This window comes from Tachypleus tridentatus, chromosome 12 (genome assembly GCF_004210375.1).
Source record: "Tachypleus tridentatus isolate NWPU-2018 chromosome 12, ASM421037v1, whole genome shotgun sequence".
Classification (NCBI taxonomy): Eukaryota; Metazoa; Arthropoda; class Merostomata; order Xiphosura; family Limulidae; genus Tachypleus; species Tachypleus tridentatus.
The window spans coordinates 106,898,938-106,914,818 of NC_134836.1; the positions used below are offsets into that span (position 1 = coordinate 106,898,938).

The window sequence follows — 15,881 nt, forward strand, 5'->3', positions numbered from 1 at the left end:
TACACGAGGGATATTTGCGCTAGCCGTCTCTAATTTAGCAGTGTAAGACTGAAGGGAAGACAACTAGTCATCACCACCCATTGCCAACTCTTGGGCTTCTCTTTTACCAACGAATAGTGGGATTGACTGTAAAATTATAACGACCCCAGGTTGAAATGACGAGCATGTTTGGTGTGACGGGATTCGAACCCGTGACCCTCAGGTCATGCTGGGCCACCTTCTTGTTCACAACTGATTTGATACATGAAACCAATCAAGATATTGGTATTTCTTAATAGAACCTGCCCTAATTTTGTGCTAGGAAGAAATATACATTGTATAGACAAGTTATTTTAAGAGTAAAAGAAATATTTTTCCTCCACAAAAGTTTTTTCAAATTGGACACCACTTTTTTGGAATGAAATAAATGGGAAGTTCGTTATTACTTGACTTGTGCTGAGACTTCACTTTAGATTTTTTATTCAGCTTGGAGAAGACTTTGTCAGTGGATTCTAGACGAAAGCCGTTTTGTGCTACTAATCCTGTTTTCAAATGGTCGAGGACCGAGTGAAAAATATTCTTTCCTTGAATAAATACTTTCAACAAATTGATACAGAGCTTTTACGATGCCCAATTCTTTGAAATAAATCTATGGTAGGACGTCCAAGGCACGTGTAAGGCCGTGTGAATATTCTTATGATAACTGATAGTGTGGAACTTATAATCATTTCTTTTAACAAGAACATTCTTGACGGAAGTGTGTGGTCTTCTTCGGGATTACTGGTAAAGTTAATATAAGGATGAACCAGGTTCGGGTGTAACTTATCAGTGGATGAGGACGCAAGATCAAAAGATGAAGGATATGGAAATACTTTTATCTTCAGTTTTGATCATGACTGTGGTGGCGAAAGTGGGGACAATAAATTACCCATGTTTGATCCTTTGATCTGATCATAAGTGAGAAATTCAAATTGAAAACTGTTAGAGGAAGTGGTGAAACGGTGAATTTTTTTTCATAGTCTTTTAAGAAAGTGAAGATCTTGGAGAAGGGTTGATAACGTAATAATAAAGAGTACAGTTCATTGGTTCTGAAACTGGTACATGAGTGGACAAAAGTTTTACGTCGAAACTGACAATAACGATGAATGGGACGAAATGTTCCAACTTCCTGACAAATTATTCAGAATATTTGACCAATGATGATGTCATGGCCGACATAAGGGGTAAAGGCCAAATTAAATATCTATTTAAATTAAAATCAAACGTTCCAGGAGTAGAAACAATTGGTCGTAGAGGGAAACTAGATTTGTGAATTTTGGTGAAGGGCATGTCTTTGTGGAGTTACTTAATAATTTGGTCTGAAAACGTTATACATTAGGTTTGATTGTTTGTTTGTTTGTTTTGGAATTTCGCACAAAGCTACTCGAGGGCTATCTGTGCTAGCCGTCCGTAATTTAGCAGTGTAAGACTAGAGGGAAGGCAGCTAGTCATCACCACCCACCGCCAACTCTTGGGCTACTCCTTTACCAACGAATAGTGGGATTGACCGTCACATTATAACGCCCCCACGGCTGAAATGGCGAGCATGTTTGATGCGACCGGGATGCGAACCCGCGACCCTCAGATTACGAGTCGCACGCCTTAACACGCTTGGCCATGCTGGGCCCATTAGGTTTGAAAAAAACTCCTTTGTTCTTTGAACTACAGTAGAAAAGCAGAGAGTTTTTTCTTGAGCAAGTGTTAGCTTTGTGTTCAGTAATGTAAAATGAGTTTTGTCTTGAAGAGTTTCATTCACCCTTGTGACGGAGTCAAAACGATCCATGATTACAACGGTTTTGCCTTTACCTGCTTTTAACAAAGTTTTGCTGTTATCTCATCTTAAGGATTTCAGGGTTTGAATTTCGTAAGGGTCTAGGTTCTATTTAACTTTGTGAAATTTATTGATTTTTAGTTTAAACATAAGCCAAAAATTATTTGGAACATTTTTAAGTAGGGTTATATAAATAAATATGTGGGAAAGTGAATACCGGAATTCCAGGAATTGTTTTTTTAAGCCTAGTGGTAGTTATAATGTGATGGTCAATCCCACTATTCGTTGGTAAAAGAGTAGCCCAAGAGTTGGCGGTTGGTGGTGATGACTAGCTGTCTTCTCCCTACTCTTATACTGCTAAATTAAGGACGGCTAGCGCAGGTAGCCTACGTGTAGTTTTGCGCGAAATTCATAAACAAACAAAAATCCTTCTTCCCAAGCTTTGTGACAATATGGGCCCGGCATGGCCAAGCGCGTAAGGCGTGCGACTCGTAATCCGAGGGTCGCGGGTTCGCGCTCGCGTAGCGCTAAACATGCTCGCCCTCCCAGCCGTGGGGGCGTATAATGTGACGGTCAATCCCACTTTTCGTTGGTAAAAGAGTAGCCCAAGAGTTGGCGGTGGGTGGTGATGACTAGCTGCCTTCCCTCTAGTCTTACACTGCTAAATTAGGGACGGCTAGCACAGATAGCCCTCGAGTAGCTTTGTGCGAAATTCCAAAAAAACAAAAACAAAAAATTGTGACAATATGATTTAAGTTACTGGTTGCGTGTTCAACAATACGACTGACACTGTTGGAGTTTATGGAAGACAACGCGAACTTTAGCATGGAATACAGTATGTGATGAAACTTGTGCTGTTCTTGAGAGAGAAATATATTTTACACGAATGTGTTCACATTATATTTTGAATTGCATGACGTTGACAGTCTTAGGAGTGCGGTCGTTTTGAGGAGTTAATATATAGTTTAGGATCCGTGGTACCAGATTATTATCTCGAAATTTCTTTAAAAATTTGATGCCCAATTTTTGTCTTTTCTGAGTTTTTGAAAGTGTCAGAAATTTGCACTTGAGGCCATATATTTGACACAGATGTTTACTTGAGGATAACATGGTGTGAAAACGAGGCAGAATGAAAGGTAGAGAGGAAACTTGTCTGATACCTAAAACTTAAAACAGGTTAACTTCTAACATAACCCAACCAGACTATGTTAACCTATCGAAAATGCCTAGCATGTATTATAATTATGTTTCAAACACATATGTCACAATTTAAGATATATGAAACTATTTTGTTGGAGGTTTTCTTAACAATTATAAGAATACAGACATCTTATGGTAAGTAATACACGGGTAAAAATGTAGAATAATATTTTTAACAATATTTTGATACAATACTGAATTAATTTTTCAATATTTTTGACACTTTCTCGTGTTCTCTTCTGTTCAACAATGCTCATTTTATAATGAAAGGTCTAAGTGTTTCAACAGCATATGACGTCAGAGGGGAGGTTTAGCTGAAACTGACTTTCAGTGGTGTTTAGTGTTTGGTAACCTTTGGATTAACAAACCTTCCGCAGGTTTGACTTTTAGTATATTATTTAGTGTTATATATTAATATGATTGGTTTTTAGTTTATTTTATGACCAGGTCTCTTCATGAATCGAGAAACAGCATAACGCTTTTTACTATTTGCGACATCATTCTGATACCAGCAAATCCATCCGCCAGTTTTTTATCTTATCTGGACCTGGTGCTCTCTCGTATTGTTGTTGTGATGAAGTCAGAATAACGTGGTGAAACGTCACTGTACGATGTACATCCGATAATAAACAAATTTTAAGTTGTACGTAACAGTGTAGTTCTTGTAACTATTGACACAACTCATTCTTATAACTATTGACACAACTCATTCTTATAACTATTGACACAATTTATTTATAACACGCGAATGTTACACCTTATTTTTATTGTTATTATATTTAAAGTGAGTTTATTGGACTGTCATTATGATCTATGACGTTTGAAACCATTTACTGCACATATTTGTGTGGAAAATTACGATGAATTTTTTTTCTATTCTTTTCATAGGGAGGTTTATGCCAAATGTCTAACACTGTAATATGAGGACCGGCATAGCCAGGTGGTTAAGACAATCGAGTACCGCGGGTTCGAATCCCCGTCACACCAAACATACTCGCCCTTTCAGCCTTGGAGGCGTTATAAAGTTACGGTCAATCTCACTATTCGTTGGTAAAAGAGTAGCCCAAGAGTTGGCGGTGGGTGGTGATGACTAGCTCCCTTCCCTCTAGTCTTACACTGCTAAATTAGGGACGGCTAGCGCAGATAGCCCTTGTGTAGCTTTGCACAAAATTCAAACCAAACAAACAAACTATAATATGAAACTTACGAGTAAAGCTAAAAAAATAAAACATACACTATTGATAAACAAGATCGTATACTTTACAGAACGTCGTAACATTAATAGTACGTTTATTACTCTTTCACTGTAATCTGACTTTACTAACCTCACATTCTCGTGTCTCTGGATATAGATCTTGTGAAATTGCCCTTCACGAGGACTGATAATGTCTTCTTTCATTTCCATAGCAACATGCTGGGGAAGAACACTCAGCAGAAGACGTTCCTAGGTTTAACATATTATTGCACATTGTTTAAAACATCAGTTATTTGTGGTAATGATAACGGGATGTTTTAATTTAATGAAAAAGGTTCTAGTGTTTCTTATTACATTTTTCCGAAAGACAAAATCCAAAAAAAATGGAAAATTTTGAATTCAAATTATTTTCTGTTAAAGTTATATTTATGAAAGTCACAATAATATTACTAGTTTAAATACAGTTCGCACGTTTTCTGATGCCTACCAGCTTTTCGTTTTCATCTTCCATCTCAAGTCGAGTATTAATACAGTTTCGAGTGTCCAAGAAAGCTCTTCTCTGCGCATGTTCCATTAAAATGTGGACAAACATTCCAACCGTGTTCACACAGATGAAAGCGATCCAGTTAGACACAAGCTGTAAAGAACAATTGTATGGATATGATTAGGTTTAGTTGTTCTATAATAGCTGGTTCATCAGTTTCCGAGATAAAATTTATATCTAAGTATTACAAATCATTAATAAAGTGAGAAGCATACATTGTATATTAACCTCAAATGAGGTACAAAGTTAATAAAACATCGAAACGAGCATCATATGATAATGTTTTAAAAGGTTTTAAGTCAAAAATTAGCTAGAAAAACGTACGTTGCTCTCGAACAATATCAATAGAGTTTAAAATCCATTGTATAAGAAAGTACAAAAATATATGAGAGGTTGAATTAATGGTTGAGAAGAAATAAAACCAAAAACACGTTGGTAAATTTTTTACAAAATTCGTTGGAATACTCACGAAAACGTAAAATGAAAGTTAGTTATGAGAAAAACAAACAAACATGGCGCCTTTGCATGTTCGTTAAGATGTAAAACCAGCCGCTTCTGTGAGATAACAACCATCGTATTGGTGAACTTGTTCATAATGGATTCATAATGACAGCTAGTGGTGGGAAAGAAAAGTTAAGTGCGTGCTATTGTCTTTTTTTTTCAAAAATAGGTGAAATGAACCTCTATTAGTATGAAATAAACAGGGTAAAAAGATTTGTTCATAAGAAAATAGAAACAGTGCTTAATGGTGCGGGAATATACATAGTATGCAGGCTTGTTCATTAAGACGTAAAATCAATTGTTGGTAGTTTGAAGCAAACAGAGCGTATTAGCATGTTCGTAATGTTTTAGAATATTCTGTTAGTGTTCATAAATAAAAAAGGACCGTGAGCATGTTCGTAAGCGAGTAAACAGAGGGCGCGCTGTGTTGGGAAATATAGAAAACATGTTGGCATATAGTTTCTTGGTGTCAAAACTATATATGATTTATAGCTATGTTCACAAAAATGTGAAAATAATGTATATTGGTAAAAAGTTAGTATTTTATTAGTGTGAAGAAATGTGTAATTGTTTTAATCTATGTTTTATTGCAAATTCAATAAAAATTATAAAAGTAATAAATCATTGAAGGTGGAAGCAGACAAAATAAGTAAGTCTGATTAACTAAAAATAGGTCTAAAAAAAGTTGAATGTATTTATATCATTCTGTAGCAGATTAACCATACTAAAAGTATGACAGTGAGATCAAAATCGAATACTGTTATGAAAATTACAGACTGATATTGTCCATTGTGTCCCTGCTACTCTGTAAAATAAAATAAAATAGCGCCCTCTTTTTGCAGAACATACATTACGTTTGTTTGGAAAACGAGCACAGAAAATATTTTGAAAAAAATTTAATGATACAGCATAACGATAGACATATTCATTTCTACTTCTTGGCTTTTAGAAGAAGCCAGACATTTAGTGATCGAGATAGTACTTTGCTTCAAGAAAAACGTATTGAATAACGAAACATCAAGAAGTGTCTTGCACCTTAACGAAACGTCGAGAAGTGTCTTGCTCTTTAACGAAGCGTCGAGAAACGTTTTGCTCCTTAACAAATCGTCGAGAAACATTTTGCTTCTTATCGAAACGTTGAGGATCGTCTTGTTCCTTCCTCCATCGAGTCCCCCGCTGGTATAGCGGTAAGTATACAGATTTACAACGCTAAAATCAGAGGTTCGATTCCCCTCGGTGGGCTCAGCAGATAGCCCGATGAGGCTTTGCTTTAAAAAAACATAAACACACACACTTCTCCATCAATGGTTCATCGGTAAGTCTAATGGCTTATAATATTCAAAAGCAGATTTCGATACTCGCGGTGGGCAGAATACAAAAGCGCCAACTTCTTTAGAAACATCTTGACTTCTCCAGAAGAAGCTAAAACTTACATGAACGGTTAATTGCTTCAAAAGCATATTGTGTATAACACGTTTGACTACATGAAGGTAATCGTTAAAAAGTAAGAAACAACATACAATAAGTACATAAAGCTATTTTATAAAGGCATGTTTGGACATACGATAGTAGAGTTACAAATAACATAGAATTATATTAAATTTTATCGTTTGTACAAACACATTTGTTTTTTAATTTCGCGCAAAGCTACACGAGGGCTATCTGTGCTAGCCTTCTTTAGTTCAGCAGCGTAAGACTAGAGAAAAGTCAGCTAGCCATCACCACCCACCGCCAACTCTTGTGCTACTCTTTTAACAACGAATAGTGGGATTGACCGTCACATTATAACGCCCCCACGGCTGAAATGGCGAGCGTGTTTGGTGCGACAGGAATTCCAACCCTCGGCTCTCAGATTAACGCCTTAACCACCTGGCCATGCCAGGGCCTATGTACAAACACATTTTGACGTTTGTTACCATGCTTTAAATAGTTTTAAACATTGTTTTTAAAAGCCCTAAGAAATAAACTTTCTGTATTTTTAAGGTTTCTAGGAAAAATATTCGAAGTGATGCTAAATCTTACTTAAATTATCAAAATGACAAGAGAACAAAAGTAATGAATGTGAAATACTGACAGAAAAAATGTAATATTTAGGTAATGTTTCACTTATTCTTGAGATATGACAGGAATGAACAAAGATGTTGTTTGTTTGTGTCGGATTTACTAATTATATTTATTTTAATATCGATGTTTGTTTTAGTTAAACTTATACTTAGAAGCGTATGTAACTTGTATTGTTAAATATGTCTTGCGAAAGTCTCGCCTGTTCTTTAAATTTGTATAAAATTCTCGAGTCTAAGAATCAACAATGTACTGCGGCTGTGTGTAAAATACCAGCGATTATCAGTATTATTGCCAACTGAAATTTCGAGAACTTCACCTAATGATTATGAAAGCTAGCTATCGCAACACGTGGAGAGACAGTTTTATATGGTTGGTTTGTTATAGTTAGTATGCTATAAACCTCGAAAGCTATAACTGTGGCAAACGCTTATTAATCGGAAAACTTCAGATATTTAACCAGGAACGTTCATAGATTTTGAACAGTGAATTAACCTCGGATGTTAGTATTTCTACGTGAACATTAGATATTTTCGTCGATGAAAAGGCTCACGTGTGAAGAAGCTAGCTAGCTTCCCTGAAGTGAAGTATACCTATGTAGCAACACAGATTTAATTCGCTCCTCGTGATCCGTGGATAAAATATTCAGTTCCAGATCAGATAGAAGACTCAGTATTGTTTGTAAGTTTGTTAAACTTTTGCATGTAAATCATTATTTGTAATAACCATTACTATAAATTCTATTATTGTTTGTATCTTGAAATATATCTGTGCTAAGAAAGAAAATTGTGTGATTTAATTTTGTTTGCAAATATAATAAATTTGGTATATATCGACATTCAATTCATTTGTAAATTAAAATTAAAATTTCAGGCTATCTGAAATCGTAATACGTAATATAATGAATCGGAGACTCGTCCCGAATAGATTATGATGCGTAACAAGAACAAAACTACACAAGTTGGCTGTGTTTTGCCCTCAACGGGTATTGAAACCAGGTTTTTGGCGTGGTAAGTTCTCAGACATACCGCTGTGCCACTAGGGAGGGGGGAGAACAATAATGTATTTAAGTTGGGTACAGCCTGATTAGTTTATAAGAAGTATAAAGTTTTTCATTCCTGTCTACGGTCACATACAATTACTTCGTCCATGTTTGTTACTATCATTATGGAGGTGAATGTCGTCTCAAGTATACATGTGAATCCCATAAGTATTAGGACCCAAACAAAGAAAAGTGTCATTTATTGATGGCAAATCTCCAAGTGTAGTATTATAAGTTAAGCGATCTTACTGTTTACTGTTAAATACAACCTGCACAATGGACTATTTGTGATGGGTTCCACATCAGATTCAGACTCCGAATGCCAGCGTTACATGCCCTCAAGCTTACAGCTCAGCAACAGGGGGCCCGTCTTACAATTGCAGTACATTCATAAAGAGTATGGTGGATCAGTATTTACATAATCAATGTTACAAACAAATTTATCAGTGCAGAAACTCTTATATTTTAAACAATACATTTACCCTAATGTAATCATTATATTGTAATTATATATTTCTTACAAATTGTTTCACAACGTGTACAAGATGAGCATCTTCCTTAACAAACAATGATTTCGTTTGTTTTGAATTTCGCGAAAGCTACACGAGGGCTATCTGCGCTAGCCGTTCCTAATCTTGCAATGAAAGACAAGAGGAAAGACAGCTAGTCATCACCACCCACCGACAACTCTTGGCTACGAATAGTTGGATTAACCGTCACATTACAATGCCCCCCCCGGCTGAAAGGGCGAGCTTGTTTGCTGTGAAGACCCCCGAATGACTAGTCGAGTGCCTTGACCACTTGACCATGCCGGACCAATAGAAATAGTTTGTTTCTAACGCAATCAGTTAACTATTTTAAATATTGCGCACTTTGAAATAATTCTTATTTCCGAAACATAAGCTGTGATTCAAAGCGTTTGTCAAATTTTCATTTTCAAAGATTCGATAAATTTTCATCGTTTATCGTGACAGACGACACAAAGTTGAAGTACGAGTTATTATTATTATTTAAGTAACGTCCTCTTTCAATAAGGTCATTAACGTGACTTAGTCAGTGACGCGGAAACTCATAAAGACCGTGACAAAATGATAATAAGTGTGGTCGCATTTCTATCTGTTTCCATTTGACAAAAGTAAGAGAGGAATTTATTTTCAAGCTAAAAATATTGTTTTATTGACGACCGACGAGTGTAAGGTGTAACTTCGAGTGACCTTTAATGTTACTGAGAAAAACAGATGAATTACAGCATACTGAGAAATACAGCATAAATTATCTCAAAATAAAATAAAAAAAGGGATTTGTTACACCATGCAACAAAATTTTTACTTTTTCTTGTTCCTGGGCAGAAAGTGTTATTTCCCAATTGCTTATGCTTAAAGTAAATGGAGAAGACCGATTTTTCTCTTCAAACTTTGCTTTTGTGACCTGGGAGCGTTTTACGAAAACATAATGGAAGACTATATTTGGGGGCTGATACGTGAAAGTGATTTACATTACAGTCGCAAATCTCGAAATCTACCTACTTCTGAACATTTTTGTTCATTTTTATATAATTTTACTATAAATACATGTAAGTCTTGATTCATATGTTGTTTTATTCAGACCTTATGTAAATGAAAATGTGCAAATTTACCTGTTTTTACATAGAAAATAAGGTTAATTTACAAATTTCATTATCCAGGTCACAAAAGCAAAGTTTGAAGGGAATAATAACCATTTTCTATATTTTTACAACATAAGCAGTTAAGACATAACACGTACTCTCCAGGAACAAAATTTGTATTATATAGTGTTATTGAACACTCAATGTGAGCTCCCGAAACCTAACAAAGTGTGTGATTGGTTCGTTTGTTTTGTTGGTTTTTGAATTTTGCGCAAAGGTACGCGAGAGCCATCTCTAATTTAGCAGGGAAGATAGCTAGCCATTATTTCCCACGGTCAACTCATGGAAGACTCTTTTACCAATACATAATGAGATTGACCGTCACACTATAGCACTCCCACGACTTAAAGGGTGAGAATGTTTCGTACGACGGGGATTCGAACCCACGACCCTCATATTGCGAGTCGAGCGCCCTAACGACCTGGCTATGCTAGGCCTTCCGAAAGTGTGGTACTCCCACACAGTGCTCATGCAAGTTTATTATGACACCTATAGGGGGCCAAAGTAGTGTTTCTGTTGTAATGCAAACAATTTTATTAAATGACTGTACTAATTATTTTCTCAATGTTATGATGTTTTATAAAATTATCATGTTGCATAAATTTCTATCAGTAAGAGAGAAACTAAAACTACTAAAAATTGAATAAAAACCCTGTGCATGTTGTTCCAGCCATTATCAGCACGAATAAATAACAGTTTTACCCAATTATATTGAAACAATTAGAACACATAAAAATAATACATGCACCATATGAATTATGCAACGTAAACTACGTCACATACAGACTTGGCATTGGTTAAGAAACTACACGCAGCGACTAATTACAAACGTCAACGGTTTTATTTGTTTGTTTGAAGCCAAGCTTGAAGTTGCACAGTAGACTATCTATGCTTTGCCCCCCACGGGTATCGAAACTTACTTTTCTGTGTGCAAGTAAGTACACAGACGCTCCGCTGTGCCATTGGGAGGCACGTGAACGCTATCTCAATGAGTATACTTTTCGATTCAAGGCAACTTGGAAGTTAAAAAGCAAGAGATTGTTAGACACATTTTTAAGAGTTTGGTTCTTAAGATAAATATGGCTGGGCGTTTTTAGGTGATTCAGAAATATGTCATTGTATAAGCGCAGTTGCCTAATATATCAACATTTCTTCGGATTAAAGAAGACAAATGAAAGACTATCTGATGGTGGAACATACATCACTTTTGTTTTTAGCGTAGTGGAAATTCTGGAGGTTTTATTGATGTTTTTTTCGGCAAGGCGAGACAACAGTTTCCTAACGTCCAACTGATATACTCTATCTGATTTAAAATTTAAAGTAACTCGAAGTATTCAATATACAATGATGAATTTATAAGCTTGGAATATTTCAGGTTTCTTAGGATACTTTTCGTTCTCGGAATTACTTAAAAATTTGTAAGAACATTAGTCATATTTAAAAAATATGTAATTTAAACATGTAACATTCATCGCAATTTATTACAGTCAAGTTTTTAAGCCGCGGCATATCGGCTCATAGAACGGCTCTGTTTTTTCAAGTTCATACTTTTGACTCATAGCTCCGCCATCACTTGACAGATTTGAGATCTAATTTCAGTTTGGGACTCAGGATGTCAAACCCTTTCGACGATGTAAGGTCTCCAGATTAATTTTACTCTAATCCTGCTTAAAGAATCTCAATTTGAGGGTAGAATGGTAGAGGTCCTGATGAGTAATGAAATCGAATCGGGTATAGGCGTACCCCATGCTTGGTATTACTGGCTCACAAAAATATCAATATGTATATATATATAAAGACAATATGTGTGTTTGTTTGCACTTTAGCTAGTCCTAGCTGATTGTGCCAATCTCAACTAAAACTTTTAGGTAAACACTGTGAACTACGCGGAATGTCCTAAGAAGGTCAATATTTGACGTAACCATATTTATATTTTTAAAGTCTACAGTTTAATTTCTCCAAAGCGTATCGAGTCAATCTCGAACAATCCTGTCAGGTTCACACTTCAGACAGCGTTGAATATTCTAAAAGAATTCAAGGTCAAAGTATAAAAGTTGCTGGATTGTTTCTCAAACGACCATGTGTTTCTTATGGTCAATGAGATGCAGGGTGTTCAAAGGTGAGATCACCTCAAAATTTTTATAAATTAGTAGATGGAAAACAAACTGCTTTGTCATAATTTAATATTTTTGAGATCAAAGTTTATATTGAAGTTATTACTTATACGATTGCTGTTAAACTTCCCTTGTTTTGGTTGTTTTTGAATTTCGCTATCTCCGCTAGCCGTCCCTAACTTAGCAGTGTAAGGCTAAAGAGAAGGCAGGTAGCCATCACCACTTACCGCCAACTCTTCGGATGCTATTTTAGTAACGAATAGTTTAATTAATCGTCACATTATAACGCCCCCACGGCTGAAAGAGCAAGCAGGTTTGGTGCGACGGGGATTCGAACCCGCGACTCTCATATTACGAGTCAAGCGCCTTAACCACCTAGCCATGCTGGGCTGTGCATTATTTTAATTACATTTAAACATTACCCGTCAGTTGACAGGTATTTCATCTTGTAGCTAATAAAAAAGAAATAAAAAGTACTCATAGATTAATTTACTATAATCCCATCTTAAAGAATTTCAAGTGTCTCGGATATAGAGGGTTCCGTCTTTTATATGACTAAAATGAATTTATTCAAACTTTAAGTATTTGCATATACACACTGCAAAATAAATTCTATGCCATTCTATACTGTAAAAAATGTCCACTGCCAATTTACAGTTAAAGACTGGCATCTGAACTGCTAAACCTTTCACGGTAAAATAACTTCGAACCTTAAATTAGTTCACGTTGACGCGTGTTAAATTCACAATAATTCAATATTAAAGTTTCCTAGACTTTACCCTAAAATAACTGTTTTAGTCTGCATTTTGAGATTTTTTACTGTTATCCTGGAAGGAAATATGATGAAATTAACGGTTATTTCACATAAAATTCGTCTTTATGCTCATACGTTTTTTTAGATAGACAATCTTTGAAGATGTATTGCAAAAGAAATTGCTTGTTCACAAATTAAATAACTTACTCAAATATAAACTTCGACCAACTCAGCAGCACGGTTAGGGTTAGAGCGTTAATCAATAGTAGAAAAATGCAAGTGTATTAAAATTAAGGTTTTAGTTCCATATTTCACCGTTAATTTAACAAAAATACATCACCTTCGTTTTCGCTGTCAAACTATTTTTGAAACAGTTTCACATTGAATTCAGTTAATATAGCAGTGTTTTGAAAAATGGATGTATACATTAAAATTAATCTATTGATACTTTCAATTAAATAAAATTATATATTTATTTCATGTCAATTTTCACATTAGTTTAAAGTTTCATCCATACTTTGAAATATGTTTTTTAAAATTGGAAAAAAACCCTGCTAATTCCATATTTTAAGATATTTTTACAGTGTATATTTACGTGGAAATGAAAGAATATTATGAAAATATATGATGAAAATATTCTGAAAAATATAATAAAATAAATAGTTTAATTTAAATGAAGAAATAGCTTAACTGAACAAGCATGTAAGTTTGAATGATTTAAAAACATTATAATAACTACATCTTCTAGAAATTACTTGTTTTTTAAAATCAAATATGCACCTAGTTACCATGGTGAAAAATTGGCTCCTCAATTCTAATTTCATTGTAAGAGCAGAAGATTTCGTATTTTAAAATAGGGTTAAATGGCCAGAGTTTAAGGATACTTACCCATCACTTATTTGGAACCATTATCCAGATGGAGGATGTCTAGTCAACAGCACCCATTCATAAGTAGGAATGGCTATTTATAGCAGCCTTACGGTTGAAAGTGCAGAATGTGTTCAACAGAATCGCGGTTCGTACTCTGGACCTTTCGGTCCAAAGCTATTAACATATTTATTATTTCATTCTGAAATTGACCACTACAGGTTTTAACGACAGAACTATATAACACGAGTAAAACAGACGTAGATTCTGGAACGTACTTAAACAATAAACAGAATATTTTGAGTAATGAAAAGTAGTTCCAGAACATAATGTGCTTCTTTAGCATCGTAGTAACTAATTGATAAGATGTGTTGATAAAGGAAAGCACTTACGGTTTGATGTTAAGGGGTTTTTCTAAGCCTCTTACCTCAAGCAGTTTATTAACTCCACTAATGGTAAACATTAAGTGGTTTATAGCCTATCATAAACTATTTCCACTTCAAAATAAATTTTCTTCCATAAGTATGGTATTTATTTTAAATTCAACCGTTCTACCTTTTTAAAAATAATAATGACTTAATTTCACTGGAATATAACTAAAATTCACAACGTGTCAGCCAGACATGGCCTTGTGATTAAGACACACGACTCGTAACCTGAGAGTCGCGGGTTCGAATCCTCGTCACGCCAAACATTCTCGCCTTTTCAGCCATGGGGGGTGTTATAGTGTGACGGTCAATCTTACTATTCGTTGGTAAAAGAGTAGCCCAAGAATTGACGGTGGGGTTGTGATTACTAGCTGCCTTCTCTCTAGTCTTATACTATAAAATTAGGGTCGGTTAACGCAGATAGCCCTCATGTAGCTTTGCGCGAAATTCAAAACAAATCGCAACTTGTTTCTGGTAAAATGTAGTTTCCTAGAATAAGTAATTTTTTTTTATATAATCATCTTTAAGTTCGTTATTTTATATAATATTCCTAAATTTTCAAACTGATATGTGGCACTCTATTGAATTTTTACTTCTGGTGTATTTTGTCTTAGAGTTGTGTTGCAAACCTTTATAAAATATATATTGGGAGAATGCTCTAAATTTATTTCACACATACACAAACAAGTTGAACCGGAAAACATATCCGGTGATACGTTCCTTCTACCCTTGTCAAGGGATAGATTTCTTTTTTCAGAAAGAGGTATCTAATTTCCCACTAGGAAACAATGTGACGAACGTAAAAGTATCGTTGTTGTACAATACTAATATCACACTATTTTTCCTTTAATAACTTCAGGAATGATTTACGTATGGTGAAAAATAAAGCGCTATATTCTTACTTATTGCCTGACAAAACTTTTGATAAGTGCTCATGTTGTCCTCATGAGTGCTTGTATAGATTAGTGAACAGAAGAAGCCTTCCTTTCCCTGGAGAAAGAAAATATTAGAAGAACTGTATGAACCAGAAAAGACATGCCAGGCAGGAAGAGTTTTATGACCAGAAAATATAAGAACTGAAAAGATAGCTGGATATTGGTATAAAATATTGATTTGGAAATCAAAACATTTTTTTATGGGAATGAAAGCGAAAGCTAAAACTAAAGTACTGAATACATATTATATAGTATGTGTCAGTGAGTAAGGTGTTCTTTCATAAGAACACGGCATTTCTATACAAATTTGTCTCTTACAAATTTTGTCCAGACTGTGGTGACTTGGTGCGTTATTTTAAAAATGTCGAATTTTTTGTTTTTTTTTCCGTCATTGTCTTGAAAAATTAAATATTTTAACATCTAAAAACAATAAATTTATTTATTGAAATAAATAGAATAATTAAAATAGAATAGTCTGTTAGAAGTAAATATACTGACCAAAAGTTAGTTCATATTTTAACTTTTTCAGTTACATGTTCTCAAGAATATTTGAAATGTTCTTTCTGAGAACCAATGTTCAATAATATTTCTGGGCATGTTTTTGTTGTTTTGAATTAAGCACAAAGCTACACAATGGGTTAACTGTGCTCTGCCCACCACGGGTATCAAAACCCGGTTTTTAGCGTTTTTAGTCCGCAGACATACCGCTGAGCCACTGGGGGTCAGGACAAAATGAATGCAAGTATGAACTACATACAAGTATACGCAATAGCTATAAAAATAAT

General features: G+C 35.0%; 1 protein-coding gene across 1 annotated transcript in view; it reads right to left on the reverse strand.

Moving 5' to 3' along the window:
* Positions 1–203: 203 nt before the first annotated feature.
* LOC143235715 (adenylate cyclase type 1-like) overlaps positions 204–15,881 on the reverse strand; it is a 117,171-nt gene continuing 101,493 nt past the window's right edge. Inside the window, exons 2-4 of the mRNA XM_076473926.1 lie at positions 4,672–4,821; positions 4,315–4,433; positions 204–297 (exon numbers count right to left, since the gene is read on the reverse strand). Coding sequence (XP_076330041.1) covers positions 204–297; positions 4,315–4,433; positions 4,672–4,821 — 363 coding nt within the window. The remainder of the gene's footprint in view (positions 298–4,314; positions 4,434–4,671; positions 4,822–15,881) is intronic.